Source organism: Glycine soja, chromosome 13 (assembly GCF_004193775.1).
Source record: "Glycine soja cultivar W05 chromosome 13, ASM419377v2, whole genome shotgun sequence".
NCBI classification, from domain to species: Eukaryota; Viridiplantae; Streptophyta; class Magnoliopsida; order Fabales; family Fabaceae; genus Glycine; species Glycine soja.
In genome coordinates, this window is record NC_041014.1 from 30,183,470 (window position 1) to 30,201,804 (window position 18,335).

Below are 18,335 nucleotides of genomic sequence, written 5' to 3' on the forward strand. Positions count from 1 at the left end.
AAAACTTAAGAAGAATTTCAAGCTCCCTGGCCTTCACATTTCTAGTCCTTTTATTTTCTTAGCCAGAACAGTACTAACAAAGAAATCTCACAGTGGATGCATGGCTAAGAAAATAAAAAATCCTGCGTCCATTTTGGGTCCTTGCCAATTCATTATTCATTAACTTGGCCATCCGATTAGTTGCAAGTCGTTTTCTATGGAAGTGAGTGTGGTAGTCACTGACTCACTGTCATGTGGAAAAGGGGTTGGCACTTTCATGACCAACATTAGTCAATTCTCGTCGATTACTACTGCTGTCTGTTTCCAAAATTTCTAACCAAACACACTCTTTTCGTAATATACATTCATTGCATAAATCTGTGAATAATGTTGGTGTACTGTTTAATTCCTTAAAAGGGATTAATCAGGCGCAGTGTGCCTTCACCTAAACCCAAAGTCATGTTTCATTGCCAAACATGATGACTTCTTAATCCGTCTTTACTTTGAATGAATTATTTAGTTTTATTTAAAAATAAAATTAAAGGGAAATTTTTTTTATTTAATTTTTTAAAGAATAATTATAATGAGATTTAATAAGAAATTTGTAACTTCAAAGTGTCTTTTTTTGCTTAAATGTATTTTGATTTCGGTTAAAGATAAAATTCATCATAATTTATAAAATAAAAAAGAGAGCACATTAGACATGTTTAAGGATCTATTTAGATGAACTTATCAATAAACATTTATGGGAGAAGAAAATATACATGTAAAATGAGTTTAGTTTTTTATAAGTTAAAGTCAATTGATATACATGATTTTTTTTATTAAATCTTTCGTCAATCTAATTTCTTTAAATTTTGGAATGCATTGATTTTTATTTGTGACAAAAATTTATTATATTTTCTTTTGTTGAATTGATCAAAAAATATTTAAAGAGGACTTAAAAGTTAAGGGTGAGTTTGGTTGCATCTAAATTAGTGAGAGGAGGAAAGAAAGGAAGAGAGATGAGCAAATAACTTGATATATAAGGTGATTTGGTTGCACTAACTTGTACATAAATTTTTAGAAAAAAAAGTAGGCCCCACATGTTTTATTTTCTTCTCTCAAGTGATAAGATTTGAAGAGAAATAAAACTTTTTACTTTATTGTCCTCTCGTTTTCTCTCTTTCTTTCTTCTTTTATCCATGTAAGCTCTGTTGTGTATCGTGATTCGTCATTTTTATTGGAACTCTTCATCTTCATGGAGATCTATCACGACAACAAATGTTGTGACTATCGTTGGACTCCTCCAAATTGCACAAATCTTTTCCTTGTCTAGATCTTTCATGACGATGGATGTCGTGATTATCATCAAATCACACAACTTCACCTTGTTGTCGTGGCTAGGGATGTTGCGATGGAATTTGCACTTTGTGTGCATGGGCCGATTTGTTTGTTGGTGGAAACATCCTCCGATGTGTTTTGCGATTTGAATACTATTTTGTTGAGATCTATTTTACCATGTTAATTTTGTTGGAAAAATTACAATTAATTGGGACATTATTTTATAAAATATGAATACAAAGAGAGCAAAAAGTGATTAACACAAGCAAAAAAAAGATGAAGACCTCACGATGGAGTCTATCCTCCCTGATAGTGTCAATGGGATAAAAAAAAAATCATTGTATTTACGGTTAAAAGGAAAAAAAATCATATTACTCTATTTTTTTAAATATTAATCTTGTGAGGGTAAGTGGTTTTTCTCTGTTCCTTCCTTACTCAATCTCTTGTTCTAGCATAAGATTTTTTATCCTTCAAACTTCAAGTTGTTGAAGTAGAATGTCTCTTAAAATTGTCTAGATTGAAGGATCAATATTAATTATATGTTTTATCTGTTTCAATTCCTTTACTATTGTATACTTTTTACTTTATATGAGGATTTTTATGGTCATAGAGTAGTACTTGATTTTTTTTTAATATTTTTCTTAACATTTCAAAAAGTAATTTCTTGAACACAAAACATTATTCTAAAAAATACTTTCTAGAATGTTAAAAATAAAATTATGTTCAAAAAGCATTTTTCAGAACATTAAAAAAAAATCATAATTCAGGATAGTATATTCCAGGACAATATTTTTTATTAATGTTGAGTATAAAGGGTATATATGACAAAAAAATTAAATGAGTGTATTTAGCTAAAGAGAAAGTGTAAATAGCAAAAGCTAATAATAAACACCATAGCAAATGGGCCCTAATTTTTAAAAAATTTAGAGTTGCTATTGGCACCTGTCTTTATACTCACTCCCTATATTTTTTTTTTTGAAATTTCCATAATACAACGTTAAGAATTAGGGATTCTAATTTATAATAGAAAAGTAGATTATTTATTTATTTATTTTACTTAAATAAAATCTTAAAATTTTCATTTATTCTAAACTAAAATTTTAGGAAATATTTATGTATGAAATGATTTGAATGATGTAAGTTTTTACAGAAATATTAAAATTTTGATTAAAGATGTCGAAATATAGGAAGTAAGATTAATTATTATATAGGAATAAAATTTAGAAACATTTTAGTTATAAGTGAAATATGAATTTTTTGAAGCACAATTGTTTATCACAATTTCTCAGATTCTCAGATGTAAAACTTTGAAGAATCGTTATTTAGCACATATATCAACAACACTTTTTGGCACCCGACATCAAAATTTCCTTTAGTCAGTTTTATGACTACAGGTTTGGTATTCATAATTTAATGGTCCAAACTTTTTATGTTTTTATTTTATCAACTTATAAAAAGATAAAATTAACGGTAGAGAATTTCCTTCTATTCTCTGTCTGCACTCTGCATGGAATCTAATTCTCGCTTTGACACAGCTTATTTTAATTTATCGATTTTTCTAATGCATGGTCACGTATGACGGTATAAGGATTAAGAAAATAAAAATAAAAATTTGAAATTTAAAGAAAATATTTATCATATTAAAGGTATAAAACTAATTTAATATTTTTTAAAGTGACTTAAAATGTTTAATAAAGTATATTCAATATTAATCAATTTAACGAGTATGTAATCGAAACTGTTATTCTATTTTATTTTCGAGATTAACAAAGTGAAAAAGGTTGGATATCGACATAAATTTTATGTGCTTATTTTTTAACCTAATGATGATGCTTATATCTGTCATGTAAAGTTAATCTCTTTGCTTCATTTTATATTTGGTCGTTGTGTGATTGACTCGTGAGACATGAGATTCTAATTATAAGTTGTAACTAATGACACGTCAATCATGTTTATGATCGCGTATTGAAAACTAGAAACAAAATAAAAGATTATTGAAATGAAATGCATATTCTTATTGGAGAAGAAGCATGTGTTTGAGTTAGTGTTTATAAAATTTAATTTTAATTATAATATAGTTTATAAGAACAAGAATAATGTATTGATGATTAGGTTATTTCTAAAGGTATAGACAAGCAATTCATTTATAATAAAAAGATATAAATAATTCATTTATAATAAAAAGATATAAATAATTCATTTATCAGTAATAATAAAATTAAATAAGTTATAATAAATATCCCTATATCTGTCATTTCTTGCTGATTTAAACGTGGAATTTTGTATAGATGAAACTCTCACGAGTCACCATTAGCATTACCAACAAGATATAGAACATCTATTAAACAAAGGTTTTATACTTCCGTTGAACGTACACAAAATGGTGCTATGTGCTATGATTCCTATCCAAACCCGTTAGCGTTGTGACCCGACCCGATCACAGACCAAACTCATCTCGTTCTCTTCTCTTGCACTCTCGCGCAGATACATATATATCTTCCCAAATGCCTCGCCGTTTTTTCTCTTCAAATCTCCGAATCTCCCAAAGCACGTGATTCACTTCAAGTAATTAATTCATAGGTATGATTATTATTATTTCCAATCTCTCATATTTTTGCTGAATTCACTGCTTCACACTCTTTCAGCACGCGTCAATTTGATGAATCTGCTTCGCTTTGTTTGCTCTAATTGAGTTGTTTAATGGAATCACTGTAACAACTTCCTTGCAGATTCTGATCGTCGCTGAGCTCTAGTTTTCAAAACACTCGATTTTTCTATAGAGAGAGGAGTTTGCTCTCTTACCATGCTTTGGACGCTCCTGGAGCATGGTTAATGATATCCACCTTTCAATGTTAGCCACCTCTGTCTCGTTTCTACTACTTCATGATTGTGTCAATGCTTTAATTTAATGCCCGTCTGTTTCTACATGATTTATGCGTCGGGGTTAAGGTCTCCAAGCTACATTAAGTGCTGTAAAATCGTTTATTTGTTTTGCTACTTAGTTTTATGGATGCGTAGGGGGTACAGTACAGGGTATGGCAATTCCCCCCTTCAAAAATTTAGGGTATGTATACAACAGGATAGCATATAGAAGTATCAAAACAGAAACAATAAAGGTATTAAGTGCATGTCTGGTTTGAAGTTGAAAATGTTGTCCATGCGTTCCAATACAAATTCAATGGATAAAAGCAAAATGAAAGCAAAGCCAAGGGTCCTGATCCGTTGGCAAAAGTACTTTTGCGGTTTTGCCTCAAAACGTAATTTTGTACCCGAAACCCAAACATGCACTAAATCATTGGAAATGTTTAAAGAAGGCACACGTTTTGAAGGAGTGAAGTAGTAGCAAACCAAACCACTCAGTGACAAGACTTAGGGCCTGTTTGGGTAAGTGTATCTAGAAGGACTTCTAGTAAAAGAAAATAAGTAAAAATGGGATGAGCTTCTTCATAAGCTCAAATTAACTTATGCACAAGCTAATTTGTAGTATTTTACATGGACTGACTTGTACTTGAGAAATAAGTAAATATTTGGTATGTACCTATTAGTAACCCTTAAGTACTAGTATTTGGTTCCATTCCTGGTTAGGCAACCATTTAATAGGACCCATGTATCGTAGGTTTACCACTTTGATAGGAAAATCGGTTATTTCTACTGTTTGTTCCTTTAGTGGCATGTATCATAGGTTTACTACTTTGATAAGTCTGTGGGATCCTCATTAATTTGAAGAGCATGGTGTGCCTTAAGTGTGCTACTTTGCCCAAAGATTTATAATTCATGCAATTCTGGCTGCTGATCTATTATTTTTGTATGGAATTCAATGTATGCTAGATTTTCTTGCTCCCAACCATAATAGGAACAGCTACAACAGATTTATTTTTTGGTAAGGCAGAGGTTGATGTTCCACAATGTCTTCCCTTCAACTGTTGCAACTAACTCGGCGTGGCCAGAGTTTTCTGGCTTCAAGGAGGTATTGATCTGTATATGTCTTTTCTGGTGATTCTTAATTTCACATCTAGCATTGCATTTGACTTACCATTTGACTAAAATTGTTTGCTTGTTGACCTAAATATCAAGTTTATAATTTTTTCAGCTATTCTGTTCATTATTCCTTGGTCAGTTTTGAAGAATACACTGTTCACATCTGGTTGGATCCCCCCCACCCCCAATTCTCATTATCCAAAATGGAATATATAATGCTGAAAAACACAATACCTGTTAGGGAATTTTGGCGGTACCCAACACTGATGTATGTTTCATATATATATATATATATAAAGAGATCGAATGAGATAATGCTTATGCTATTTCAATTTGGCAGTACCCAACACCCTGATGTATGTTTCATATATATACATATAAGAAATTGAATGAGATAATGCTTATACTATTTCAAAATGTCCATGCTGTAATCTTGAGACTTCTCAAGCTACTGTAGTTTAAACTCTTAGAATCTGGTAATATGTAATCTAACAATAATAAAGGCAATATACCATTTTGGTTTCAATTTTTTTTTGCCTGTTCTACTCCTTTGACAGCATATTATAACTGGTTTTATTTTACTTTTTCATTTTTTTATTTAATTTTTTTTTCTTTTAACTTCTCATTTGTTAAAACTGATTGTTGTAACTAATAAATGTGGTTTCTATTTTCTATTCCTCTTCCTCTTTTTTTTCCAATATTTCTATATGATATCTTTATATTTGCCCCAAAAAAAAATTCACATAAACTTCTTATGATAACTCTTCCTCTCTCCGTACCATTAGAAGTTGGACCCTGAAAACTTGCATTCATCAGGTATGATTTGCAATGTGAAACCTAAACTTTAGGAAACTTAGTTAGATGAGATGAGTTCAGGAAGGAGACTAGAGTTATCTTGGCAGAAGCATTGATACAAAATTTCATATTTGGTCCTGAATTTCTTTCTCAATGATTCCCCCTTTTTAATGACAATGCATGTTATGCTGTGTTGATTAACATTACCATTATACATATATTTGGGAAGTGCTTTTTCTGCTTTGATCATAGCCCTGTTTCCTTGTATTAGCAATAGTATCCTTTTACTCATTGTACACCATACTTTGGTTGTTGACTGGTACTACTAAAATCTTTAGGCTGTTTAACTAATTTGCACGTATACTGTAGTATTGTTGATGCTTTCTACATGGGATTGATGACAGGAAAACTTTATTACTTGCATCTGGTATCTTAATCGCTGGTGGAACTGCTGCATATGTGCAATCAAGGTTTAGAGTTAATAAACATGATTTATTTGGCCATTGCAATGGGCACAACAATGATAAAGAAGTCACAGAGGAGGAGGTTGTGAAGGGTGTTAGTGCTCCAAAAAATAAACAAAAGAAAGGGTTGAAGTCACTCCAAGTTCTTGCTGCAATTCTACTATCTGGAATGGGCAAATTTGGTGCAAGGGATCTTCTTGGTTTAGTTGTGATAGCGGTAAGTCTGTTTTGTTGTGGATGATTATGCTTCATGCATGTCTTCACTTTTTCGAAATGACCTGTAAGTTAATATATTCTACTTCTACTATTCATCTTGGTTTTTAACTCCATCTATTATCTTTAAAATTATCGAATCTAGTCCTGAGTTAGTGCCCACCACATGTAAATATACTCACTATTCAGATGAAAGACATCAATAAAAATCAAATAGTTTGTTGACTTATTTTTGGGGCCAAATGTGAAGTTTGCTATTATGCACACCTTGAATGGGCAGATATGATTCAGATTCTCCTGCTGCAAGCCTGCAACTCAACTCGGGAGTAACAGGGACTCTTATGTGTTGTGTGTAAATTAGATACGTGGAGTGGACTGTTTCATAAAAGTGTTAAGTTTAGAGTGGAAAATAAAAAAAATAAAAATTATTTGCATATTGAAGGAAGATAGTACAGAATGGAAAGAGTTATAATTTTTGAAATATCAAAATAGCCCTCATTAAGTGAAGATAAAGAAATTGAGGGGAAAAATAAATATGTAACATTTTTATTTGTATGTCAAAGCCATGAAGGATTGGTCTGTTTTGTATACAAAAAAGATATGAATATCAAAATCCGTAAGACCAAGAAATATATTGGTCGAAAACCCTCTCTTCCTTGAAATAAATAACATAAATGGCTTTTCAATTTTCATGTATTTGCAGGTGCTGCGAACTGCTTTGAGCAACAGGCTAGCTAAAGTGCAAGGCTTCCTATTTCGTGCTGCTTTTCTTCGACGTGTACCATTGTTTCTTCGGCTAATTTCAGAAAATATTCTTTTGTGCTTCCTTTTGTCAACCATTCATTCTACGTCAAAGTATATAACAGGGACTTTGAGTTTACACTTCAGAAAAATATTGACAAAGCTTATCCATTCCCACTATTTTGAGGTATAACTTGTTAAATTGCATGTCATTTGTCTATTTAGATTGTCTGCGTTGAACTGTTGATCATTTTATATGTTCCTTGTTCCTACTGTCTTTAAGTATTTAGTTGTCAACTTTTATACTTCTGGATGCTTATGGCTTATCTGCATCTTCTTTCATTATGTGGAAGTTACTTGAGAAAGTTTTTTGACAAACTGTTTGCTTCTCAAAGTAGAAAAACTAGCCAGTATCCAGTAGATTCTTTAAATTCCAAATATACAATGCCCTCTCTCATACGAGAAAAGCCAAAAGACTGTATAATAACCCTATGTAGTTCTTGCAATGGCTTAATGTATATATCTTTCATTTTGCTTTCAGAACATGGTGTATTACAAAATATCGCATGTAGATGGTCGGATAACTAACCCAGAGCAAAGAATTGCCAGTGATGTGCCAAGGTTCTGTTCGGAGTTGAGTGAAATTGTACAGGATGATCTAACAGCTGTTACTGATGGACTTTTATACACTTGGCGGTTGTGTTCGTATGCTAGCCCAAAATATGTCGTCTGGATATTGGTATCTGTGTAATTGAACTGTACTGTTTTATAAATTTCTGATTAGCAGCTTATGTTTGTAACTTTTTGAGTTTTTGCTGATGTCTGGAAGTTGTTAGAACTTAGATCTGGTGTTAGAATCAGTGCTTATCTTCTCAATCTACTGTTATGGCCTTTTCAGGTATATGTACTTGGAGCTGGTGCTGCAATCAGAAACTTTTCTCCTTCATTTGGAAAGCTTATGTCCAAAGAGCAGCAATTGGAAGGAGAGTATCGACAGCTTCACGCACGATTAAGGACTCACTCAGAAAGCATAGCATTCTATGGTGGAGAGAGGAAAGAAGAAACTCATATTCAACAGAAGTTTAAAACCTTGGTTAGGCACATGTATAGTGTGCTACATGACCATTGGTGGTTTGGCATGATTCAGGACTTATTATTGAAGTACCTTGGTGCTACTGTTGCTGTTATTTTGATTATTGAACCTTTCTTTTCTGGTCATCTAAGGCCTGATAGTTCAACTTTAGGGCGTGCAGAGATGTTAAGCAATCTTAGATATCATACTAGTGTCATAATTTCCTTATTTCAGTCTCTAGGAACTCTTTCTATCAGTGCAAGACGGCTCAATCGTCTCAGGTCTGTTAGATCTTTCATTTTTTCCATTTTTAGAAATTGATATTAGAGGCTTCTATTGCACATTTGCACCTTATATGCAAATCCTTTGTAAGATTCATTTTGTCTGCCTACATGTTCTGACCTATCTGTATGATTTTAGTGGGTATGCTGATCGCATTTATGAATTAATGGCTGTATCAAGGGAGCTAAGCTTGGTGAATGAGAAATCTTCCCTGCAAAGAAATGCAAGTAGAAATTGCATACGTGAAGCTAACTACATTGAATTTGATGGTGTCAAGGTAAGTCAAGTCTGCTCAACTATCTATCAACCTTGACTTCACATTGTGTTTTTCATGTTTTATTAGTGACGGTGCACCCAAATTCAGGTTGTAACACCCACTGGTAATGTCTTGGTGGATGATCTGACTCTTAGGGTTGAATCAGGATCTAATCTTTTGATTACAGGTAGCTATCTGAGCTCTTTTCAGAATTCAGTGGCCTTTCTTTCTATTTTTATTTATTATTCATTGGACTTGAGTCAGCATTGAAAGTTGATGTTATTTATTATCTATTTCTTTGTTGTAAGAGTCATTCTTAAACTGATTTGTGATGGTTTATTGTTTGACATGTTATTGATGCTTCTTTTGCTGAAGGTCCAAATGGCAGTGGAAAAAGCTCCCTTTTCCGGGTTCTAGGTGGTCTTTGGCCATTGATATCTGGACATATTGTGAAACCTGGAATTGGCTCTGATCTTAATAATGAGATTTTCTATGTGCCGCAAAGGCCATACACTGCTGTAGGAACACTTCGAGATCAGTTGATTTATCCTCTTACTGAAGATCAAGAGATTGAACCACTCACAGATCGTGGGATGGTGGAGCTGCTAAAAAATGTAAAGTTCTCATCTAATCCCATGTGTTTTTTAATTTCACACAAATATGTAGCAGCTTATTGATAATTTTGTTGATGTTATTGAACATGGATGTATATGTATCCAAGGTTGACCTTGAATACCTGTTGGACCGTTACCCGCCTGAAAGGGAGGTAAACTGGGGTGATGAACTGTCATTGGGTGAGCAACAGAGATTAGGCATGGCAAGACTTTTCTATCATAAGCCTAAATTTGCAATTCTAGATGAGTGCACAAGTGCTGTCACTACTGATATGGAAGAACGATTTTGCGCTAAAGTTAGGGCCATGGGAACATCATGCATTACCATATCACATCGTCCAGCATTGGTTGCTTTCCATGATGTGGTTTTATCCTTAGATGGTGAAGGAGGATGGAGTGTTCATTATAAAAGGTTGGAAATTTACTGTGCTGTTTAACATTGTTTTACTTTGGAGTTATGTTATTGTTTGAGATTAAGATTTAAACTCCAGGGAGGGCTCTTCTACTGAAGTGGGGATTGATACGATGAAGGCATCAGAAACAAAACGACAGAGTGATGCAAAGGCAGTTCAACGTGCATTTTCCATGAGCAAAAAGGTTTATATATATTCTGATTTGGTTCTGTTGCCTTCATTGTTCTTTATTTTACATTGAGTTTGACAATTTTCTCAACTTTGCTCCTAGGATTCTGCATTTTCAAATCCAAAGGCACAGTCATATTTTGCGGAGGTGATATCATCATCTCCATCTATGAATCATACAATTCCACCATCTGTTGTTCCCCAACTCCATTGTAATACAAGGGTATTGCCATTGAGAGTAGCTGCCATGTGCAAAGTATTGGTGAGTACCTTCTGTAAATATGCTCTCTTAAGGCCTTTACTTGTGTGTGTGTAGTAGTGGTAGTAGTAGTGTACTGTATATTTGCTCAACTACAGTCAAGTGATTAATTCTAAATGCTTTGAGTTTATATATGAAAGTTTTAAGTATTGCTTTTTTGCTGTGGTAATTATAACCCCTAATATTTGTACAGACATTTCTTAAATCAAACAAACATAAGAATTATAATTCTAAACCAACATAAGAATTAGAGGAAGCAATGGGGGAGGTTGCTGATTACATAAAGGTTTGAGTAAAAAAAAAAAGGATCAGTAATAGTGGTGACCATGGTAGTGATGGTAGCGGTAGCAGTCAATTGAATGGTGATTGGGCTGGTGACAACAATGCCGGTGATGATGGTGGTAAGTAGTGACTGCAGCGGCAGTGGTGGTGGTGGTAGTGAAGGTGGCATTTAGTGGTTTGGTAGCAGTGGTCGGTAGAGGTGGTAATGGCGGCTGTGATGGCAGAGAGAGACCAAAACAAGGAAAACATTTATGTGATGTGGGGGTGATTAGGGATTGCTATTTAGAGGGTAGGGGTTAGGAACTGAGACAAGTTAATTTTAGTTGTATTGTAATTCCATGGAATTGGACTTTGGAATTATGATTCCAACTCTAAAAACGTTATAATTAAAATTCCAAGATCCAATTACCTACCAAATTCCTTGAACCAAACAAACACTAATTGTCTCTTTTTTTTTTAAAGCTTTCTCATGAAGTCATGAGAGGCTTTACACTTTAGAGGGCTTTGGTTGCTAGGCCCCAACTAAGGGGGTTTAGCCTCTCATAGTCATAAGAGACTTTACACTTTAGAGGCTAATAGAAGAAAGTGATAGATGACAAGTAACAAGCCAAAAAGGGAGAATGACTAAGAAAGAGGATTTCTCCTAAGGGAGAGGCTCAGGCTTTGGATTCATGCACCGGAGGACTCTGAGACTCGGTGCGTCTTTTCCTTCAGCTTCCTACTTCTTTTATAGGCTTAAGGTAGCTTACTTTTCACGCTGACTTCGCTCTGAGCGTGTAGAGGCGCACTCAGCATGCACTGGGCTTCTCTTCGTGGGCCTTCTCGTGTTGAGCCGAACCTGTGTGCTGAGCGAGTGCACGCGTTGAGCGAGACATCGCGCTAAGCCTGGAACTGCCCGCTAAGCGAGTGTTGCGCGTTGGGCCTGAATTGTGCGTTGAGCGAGCTATCCAATTCTTATCTTCTTTTTCTTCACAATTTTTAGTCAAATTCCCTCTAAAACACTTCAATTCTTCTTCTTTTGACTTCTGCTGATTAAAAATATTAATTTTTCATTATTTCATTAAAAATAATAATAATAAAATAAAGAAATTATACCCACTTATTAATCCAAATTGACTAGCAAATTAGCTTATATTTCGCAGTCATCAAATAGTTATAGAGAGGAAGCGATGGAGTCTGTTATATAGGCAGTAAAGGAATATTGTAGGGCATGTTACGCAAATTGAATATTAAGCCCTTAGGTGAAGACCCGTGAATAATTTATATCATCTTTCCTTTTAAGCATGTCTTTAAGTGATGCATTTGAAATCACACAACTCTAATTGGATGAAATGAATGCATATACATGGCTGTTTGTGCATTATCTCCTTGACAACTTACTATGACCCAAACTTCGAGTGATCTACAATATATTTCAGGCTCATTTTTCTTATGGGGAATGCTTCCTTTCAGGTACCCACTGTACTTGATAAACAAGGTGCACAACTGCTTGCTGTCGCTTTTCTTGTCGTTTCAAGAACATGGGTCTCAGATCGTATTGCATCACTAAATGGTATTTTCTCATCTTTTGACTATTCATTTATTCTGTGAATCCATGATAGATGAAAATTTATGCTCTCAGGTACCACTGTGAAGTTTGTTTTGGAGCAGGATAAAGCTTCCTTTATTCGGTTAATTGGTTTAAGTGTTCTTCAAAGTGTTGCATCTTCTTTCATTGCTCCTTCTATAAGGTATAGTACAAATCCATCCAGGACCTTGATTTCTTCGATTTTTCACCACTGACTGGTTTACATGCGGTTGCATGTGAATTTTTTTATCATGTATTTATATCTCAAAGATGTTTATATCATTGTTTAAAGCATTGAAACGGGGTTGGGGGTGTCAAACTTGCTGGCCTTTCAAATAGCAAACTTGAGTAAATTATGTCCTGTTCTTCAGGCACTTGACAGCCAGGCTGGCTCTGGGGTGGCGGGTTCGTTTGACACAACATCTACTAAAAAACTACTTAAGAAACAATGCATTCTACAAGGTAATTGAATATGAATTGTTCGCTAATTCTTTTCCTTCCCTAATTTTTTCAACATTGTAAGCCTGTTCTGTATTTTTGTTTCAATGTTTAGTTATTTGATAAATCATGATTGACTACATTATTTTGAACTATTTTACATTGAACTTTTTCTTGAAATAATTTTGTTTTTCAGTTAATTATAGGTATGATCATTTTCCCCATCAAATTTAACTCAGTTTTCAACTTGGTTCCTTGACTGTTTCAGTAGTATTCCACATCCCTATAAGCTGTAACTATTAAATTTATATCAATACTTTCTTCTCCCACAGTAGATGGTAATATTCAAGGAAAAGTTTGATGCTCAAATGTTAGTAATATGTTATGCTTTGCATGAATTCTGATAATTACACCAAGGGGCAATTGGGTATGTGAAATCTGAAATTTCCATCATGAGCCATGGGAATGACAATCACTGGAAACTGGAAAGCAGGGATTTTTTGTTTTTGTCTTAGGAATATAAATTAGTCTTCATGGGAATTGATGACTGTTGCTTTTGGTTATACATTAACTTGCTGAGGAATTTGTTACTCTCCAAAACTACCCTCGAGTGAAAGATCTTCATAATTTGTTATATTTATATTTTTACTATGTCATCCTTGTCACACACACAAATAATAAAAATAAAATTTAAATTTAATATTTTAAATGGAGTGAAATGCCAAACTTCACTAAAAGTAAGAAACTACAGACCTCAAATAAGGCCATATGAAGGAGATGGATGATTTTAAAGGAAATGTTATTATCATTTACATTTTACTAGAGAAATACAGAGTACAGTTGCTTTGGGGTTCTTTTAGAGGCAAGAGCATGCATGGGACATTGATGCCATTGGCAGTGGGGGTGGGGTAGGGTAGGTAGATCTTAGTGAGGAGAGGGTGAAATATTAATTTTATATTCTATTTTACTCTGTTCCTATGAGAATATTAGATGCTCATCCCCTTAGGCAGGAATCTTATTCTAACAAACTGGGAAAACTACCTTACCCAGTATTAATTTTTTTTTTTTGGCTTAAATTACATTTTAGTCCTTGTAATGTTCATCCTTTTCGGTTTTAGTCCCTGAAAAAATTTCTTAATAGAATTTTTTTGCTTTTGGTTATCGTTTGACTTTAGTCCCTATAATATTTGGTCCATGTTGAATGAGTCCCTCTATTATGTTTGATTATATTGATTTTAGTCCTTAAAATTTGGATATAATCAACATATTACAAGGACCAAAATCAATTCAAGAATCCTAAAAGCTGCCACATAAAAAAATAGTCCCTGCGCATTAGTTTGAGATTAACATTGAGTCATTGACTAGGTTTAACTTTTAGGGATAAAAAATATGACTTATTCTGTCATTTGGCTCTGAAACTCTTCAGGCTGAGATTAACATTGAGTCATTGACTAGGTTTAACTTTTAGGGATAAAAAATACTTATTCTGTCATTTGGCTCTGAAACTCTTCAGGCAGATGTCTCTGACTTGGTTTCAAATGCATATTTTTTTGTAGGTCTTTCACATGGCAAACAAAAATATTGACGCAGATCAGAGGATAACTCACGACTTGGAGAAGTTAACAGCAGACTTGTCTGGATTGGTCACCGGAATGGTAAAGCCATCTGTGGATATTTTGTGGTGAGTACCTCATAATTGAGCTGTTATATTTTACAACTTGTGTGTATTTTACTAGCACTTGGACATGTTTGATGCTTGTTCTTTCCTTCTATTGATTTTGCTAACTGTTGTTTATGTCAAGGTTCACATGGAGAATGAAACTATTAACAGGTCAGAGGGGGGTTGCCATACTCTATGCTTACATGTTACTTGGTCTGGGATTTTTAAGAACTGTTACTCCTGATTTTGGCAATTTGATAAGCCAAGAACAACAACTTGAAGGAACCTTTAGGTAAATCCATTATAGTTTCCGCTGCCTCCATGTCACTAAACAAATAGTGCTGTTGTAATGGTTCTGACCTTTTCAACTTTATGCTTCTGCTAGGTTCATGCATGAAAGACTCTGTACTCATGCTGAATCAGTTGCTTTCTTTGGAGGTGGAGCTCGAGAAAAAGCTGTGAGCATCCCATCTAAACAATATTTAATATCTTTTCTTTAAGGGTGTTTTTATTTTAGAAGGTGCAAACTTTAGAATGAAAATCACTTCACACTTGCTTGGTACAATCAAAACGTGAAATGATTGACACTTTGACAGTATAGGGCAACTTATTTGCACTTTACCCCTTAAATTTTGTATATACCATAACATGGCTCTACCAGGCAATGATGAGTCAAAACCAAAATCATTCCATTCCACCGTGTTTTCACTCTCTTAACTCTTCATCTTTTCATTTACTACTTCCTTGAACAAGCTAACCCTAAATGCCCAACTTTTGCATGAGTTTGTGTTTTAAAGTTTTATTTGATGTACATGATTATGTTCCGGGTTTAAAAGGAAAATATGCCTCGTTTTTTTTTCCTTACTGTTTTGCATTGAATATTACAGGCTGTAGATTTTACTATCTTAACTTCTTGCAGATGGTTGAATCAAGATTCAGAGAGCTTCTCTCCCACTCTAAATACCTTTTAAAAAAGAAATGGCTGTTTGGTATACTGGATGATTTTATCACAAAGCAACTCCCTCATAATGTGACTTGGTTGCTGAGCTTATTATATGCTATGGAACATAAGGGAGACCGTGCTTCGATAAGTACTCAGGGTAGAATTGTTGGACTGTTCTCAGTTACTCTCTTTATCACCCTCTTGCCCCCCACTGACATACGTTGTACTACTATCTTACAGGTGAGCTGGCACATGCATTGAGGTTCTTAGCATCTGTTGTTTCTCAAAGCTTTTTAGCTTTTGGAGATATTCTAGAATTGCACAGAAAGTTTGTAGAACTTTCTGGTGGTATTAATCGGATTTTTGAGCTTGAAGAACTTCTGGATGCATCACAGTCTGGTACTTCATTATTAGTTTAGCAAGTATCAAAAAATATCTTGCTATTTCTACATCAATAATTCTTAATAATAGTCCGTCAGTCAGTCACCATGTATTAACCATATCCTCAATGATACAGGGGACTCCATCAATAGTAGTATTACATCTCCAATATGGGATTATCATGGTAAAGATGCTATTTCCTTTTGTATGGTTGATATTGTAACCCCTACCCAGAAGATGTTGGCCAGGGAGTTGACATGTGACATTGAGTTTGGTAAAAGCCTGCTTGTTACTGGTTCGTATAGTTGTTAGTTTATTATTATACTTTATTTTTTAGAAGAGGGAATTTTCTTGTGATTAGAATTTAAATCTCTTGTGTCATATTTCGAAAGGTCCAAATGGAAGTGGAAAAAGTTCCATTTTCAGAGTTCTTAGAGGACTTTGGCCAATTGCAAGTGGAAGACTCTCTAGACCATCTGAGGATGTGGATCTAGAGGCTGGATCAGGTTGTGGCATCTTCTATGTTCCTCAGCGGCCTTACACATGCTTGGGAACATTGCGGGATCAAATTATATACCCATTGTCCCGTGAAGAAGCACAGTTTCAAGCATTGAAGATGCATGGAAAAGGTATCTGGGTACATAAGATGATGCTACTTGACTATGCACTAACAACAGCTGTTCGTTTGACTAAACTAATGTTTAAAATGATGCTACCTGCTTTGCTTCTGATTGATCACTACTAACTGAGAAAATAACTTCACTTCTGAGCTGTCATACAGTTGTGATAATTCATGAAATAATTTGGATGTTAGTCATGTTGACAGCATTAAAATGTCTCCTTTCTTTAAATTTATTTTTGAAAAATTTCTCTGTTCAATTTCCTCTTGTGAAACAATAAGTTGTTCTTTTTAATCATTTTAATGGGTTCATTTTGTTTTCCCATTTAGTGCTGATCACTGTAATCTTGCTATTTCAGGTGAAAAACATCCTGACCTTAGAATAATGTTGGACACACACTTGCAAGTTATCCTAGAGAATGTTAGGTTGAATTATCTTCTAGAAAGAGACAATAATGGCTGGGATGCAAATCTAAACTGGGAAGACATTCTCTCTCTTGGAGAACAGCAGAGATTAGGCATGGTATGTAAATCTAATCTATATTATTTTTAAAATGAGTTTGTTAAATTTGTTTAATATATTAGGTAAAGGAAGACATTAGAATATGTTTATGATATTCTTCTATTTGGATTTTAACATTTACCTTATGTTCTTAAGGCACGCTTGTTCTTCCATAAGCCTAAATTTGGTATCCTGGACGAGTGTACCAAGTATGTTTGAATCTATGATTACGTATTATGCCTTTTTTTCTCTCACGTGGAATTGTTTGCTTTTTTTTTTTTTTTGTTAACCTTGTTTTTACTGTCTTGAAAAAATTATTGATGGCAGTGCAACAAGCGTTGATGTGGAAGAACACCTATATGGGCTAGCGAACAAAATGGGGATCACAGTTGTTACTTCCTCACAAGTAAGAATCTATTAAAACTGAAAAAATTACAATTTCAACATGGTAAATATGGAGAAATAAGAGCAGTTCACTAGTTAGTTATTCTTTGTTTCACTACAATTGGGATTTGGTAAGCATTTTGAACTTGCGTCGTTTGGTAAGAGATTCCTTATGTGATTTTGTATGCAATACATTCCTTATCTGCACAAAACTATTTGATTTTTATATAGTTTTAGCTTAGCCATTTAACTTCTCCAAACTGAAAATGCATAATAACCATCCACATTCCATCAAACTAATTGCCTTTGCTCCTGTCCTCTCAGCGTCCTGCTCTAATACCATTTCATTCCATGGAATTGCATCTGATTGATGGTGAGGGTAATTGGGAACTTCGTTCGATCAAGCAATGACTTTGCAGGATTCTCATTGTTACTATTAGATGTTGCCAAGTCTTGAACATACAGAATGATTGCAAGCAGATTTTAGGCTTGCCATGGTGGCCATTCCTTTATTTTTTTTTTCTTTTTCTTTTTCATTTTGGGTTTACCGTATTCTCCAAGCTTCATTTTTTTGCTCCGTCGACTTGTGGGGGAAAACAAACAAAAACAGCACCGATAGCCAAAATGGTTGATAGTAAGATCTCTGCAGTATATAATCAATTTATGTACAGGGTTTTCGCTTCTATTATTAGTTAGTTAGATATTTATTCACATATTGTAACAATTGGATGTAATTATTAAATATTATTTTATCAATAAAACGGCATGAAACAGGAATAGTTCTTAGAGATATTTTGTTCCCTTCATAATTCTATGCATCTTTGTACGCCTTTAATTTTTATGTTGTCTATTACTCCCGTGACAGCTGAAATGCTTTCGTGGGAAACTTTGACATATTAAACATAATCAATAATCTATTATTGGGAAATTCATTCAAATTACCGTGATTGTAAAATTTTGATGAAAGAACTCTGTAGTAGAACCTCAGGATTCTCTGTATTA

The 18,335-nt window shown here is 34.0% G+C and overlaps 1 protein-coding gene across 2 annotated transcripts; it reads left to right on the forward strand.

The window, feature by feature from the left end:
* The first annotated feature begins 3,605 nt into the window (after window positions 1–3,605).
* Window positions 3,606–18,125, forward strand: LOC114382056 (ABC transporter D family member 1-like). Of its 2 annotated transcripts, none has more exons than XM_028341288.1 (27): window positions 3,606–3,882; window positions 4,032–4,153; window positions 5,131–5,269; window positions 6,480–6,756; window positions 7,456–7,680; window positions 8,035–8,232; window positions 8,392–8,846; window positions 8,986–9,124; window positions 9,212–9,290; window positions 9,479–9,717; window positions 9,825–10,129; window positions 10,209–10,314; window positions 10,402–10,560; window positions 12,292–12,391; window positions 12,461–12,569; window positions 12,778–12,868; window positions 14,401–14,525; window positions 14,647–14,796; window positions 14,890–14,962; window positions 15,424–15,604; window positions 15,688–15,846; window positions 15,965–16,123; window positions 16,221–16,457; window positions 16,807–16,970; window positions 17,106–17,158; window positions 17,277–17,355; window positions 17,658–18,125. In XM_028341288.1, exons 3-27 carry the CDS (start codon window positions 5,208–5,210, stop codon window positions 17,742–17,744), a joined length of 4,011 nt encoding a protein of 1,336 aa, XP_028197089.1. In that variant the 5' UTR covers window positions 3,606–3,882; window positions 4,032–4,153; window positions 5,131–5,207; the 3' UTR covers window positions 17,745–18,125. The 2 variants fall into 2 exon arrangements, with proteins under 2 accessions (XP_028197089.1, XP_028197090.1); XM_028341289.1 differs by having other exon boundaries at window positions 5,192–5,269.
* The last annotated feature ends 210 nt before the right edge of the window (window positions 18,126–18,335 follow it).

What these genes read in the sequence shown, in the direction of transcription:
- LOC114382056 (XM_028341288.1), top strand. Translation starts at nt 5,208, where the DNA reads ATGTCTTCCCTTCAACTGTTGCAACTAACTCGGCGTGGCCAGAGTTTT. An exon ending in TGGTGGAGCTGCTAAAAAAT is followed by an intron (nt 9,718 to 9,824) that starts GTAAAGTTCTCA and finishes TATGTATCCAAG; the next exon opens with GTTGACCTTGAATACCTGTT. An exon ending in AACAGCAGAGATTAGGCATG is followed by an intron (nt 16,971 to 17,105) that starts GTATGTAAATCT and finishes TATGTTCTTAAG; the next exon opens with GCACGCTTGTTCTTCCATAA.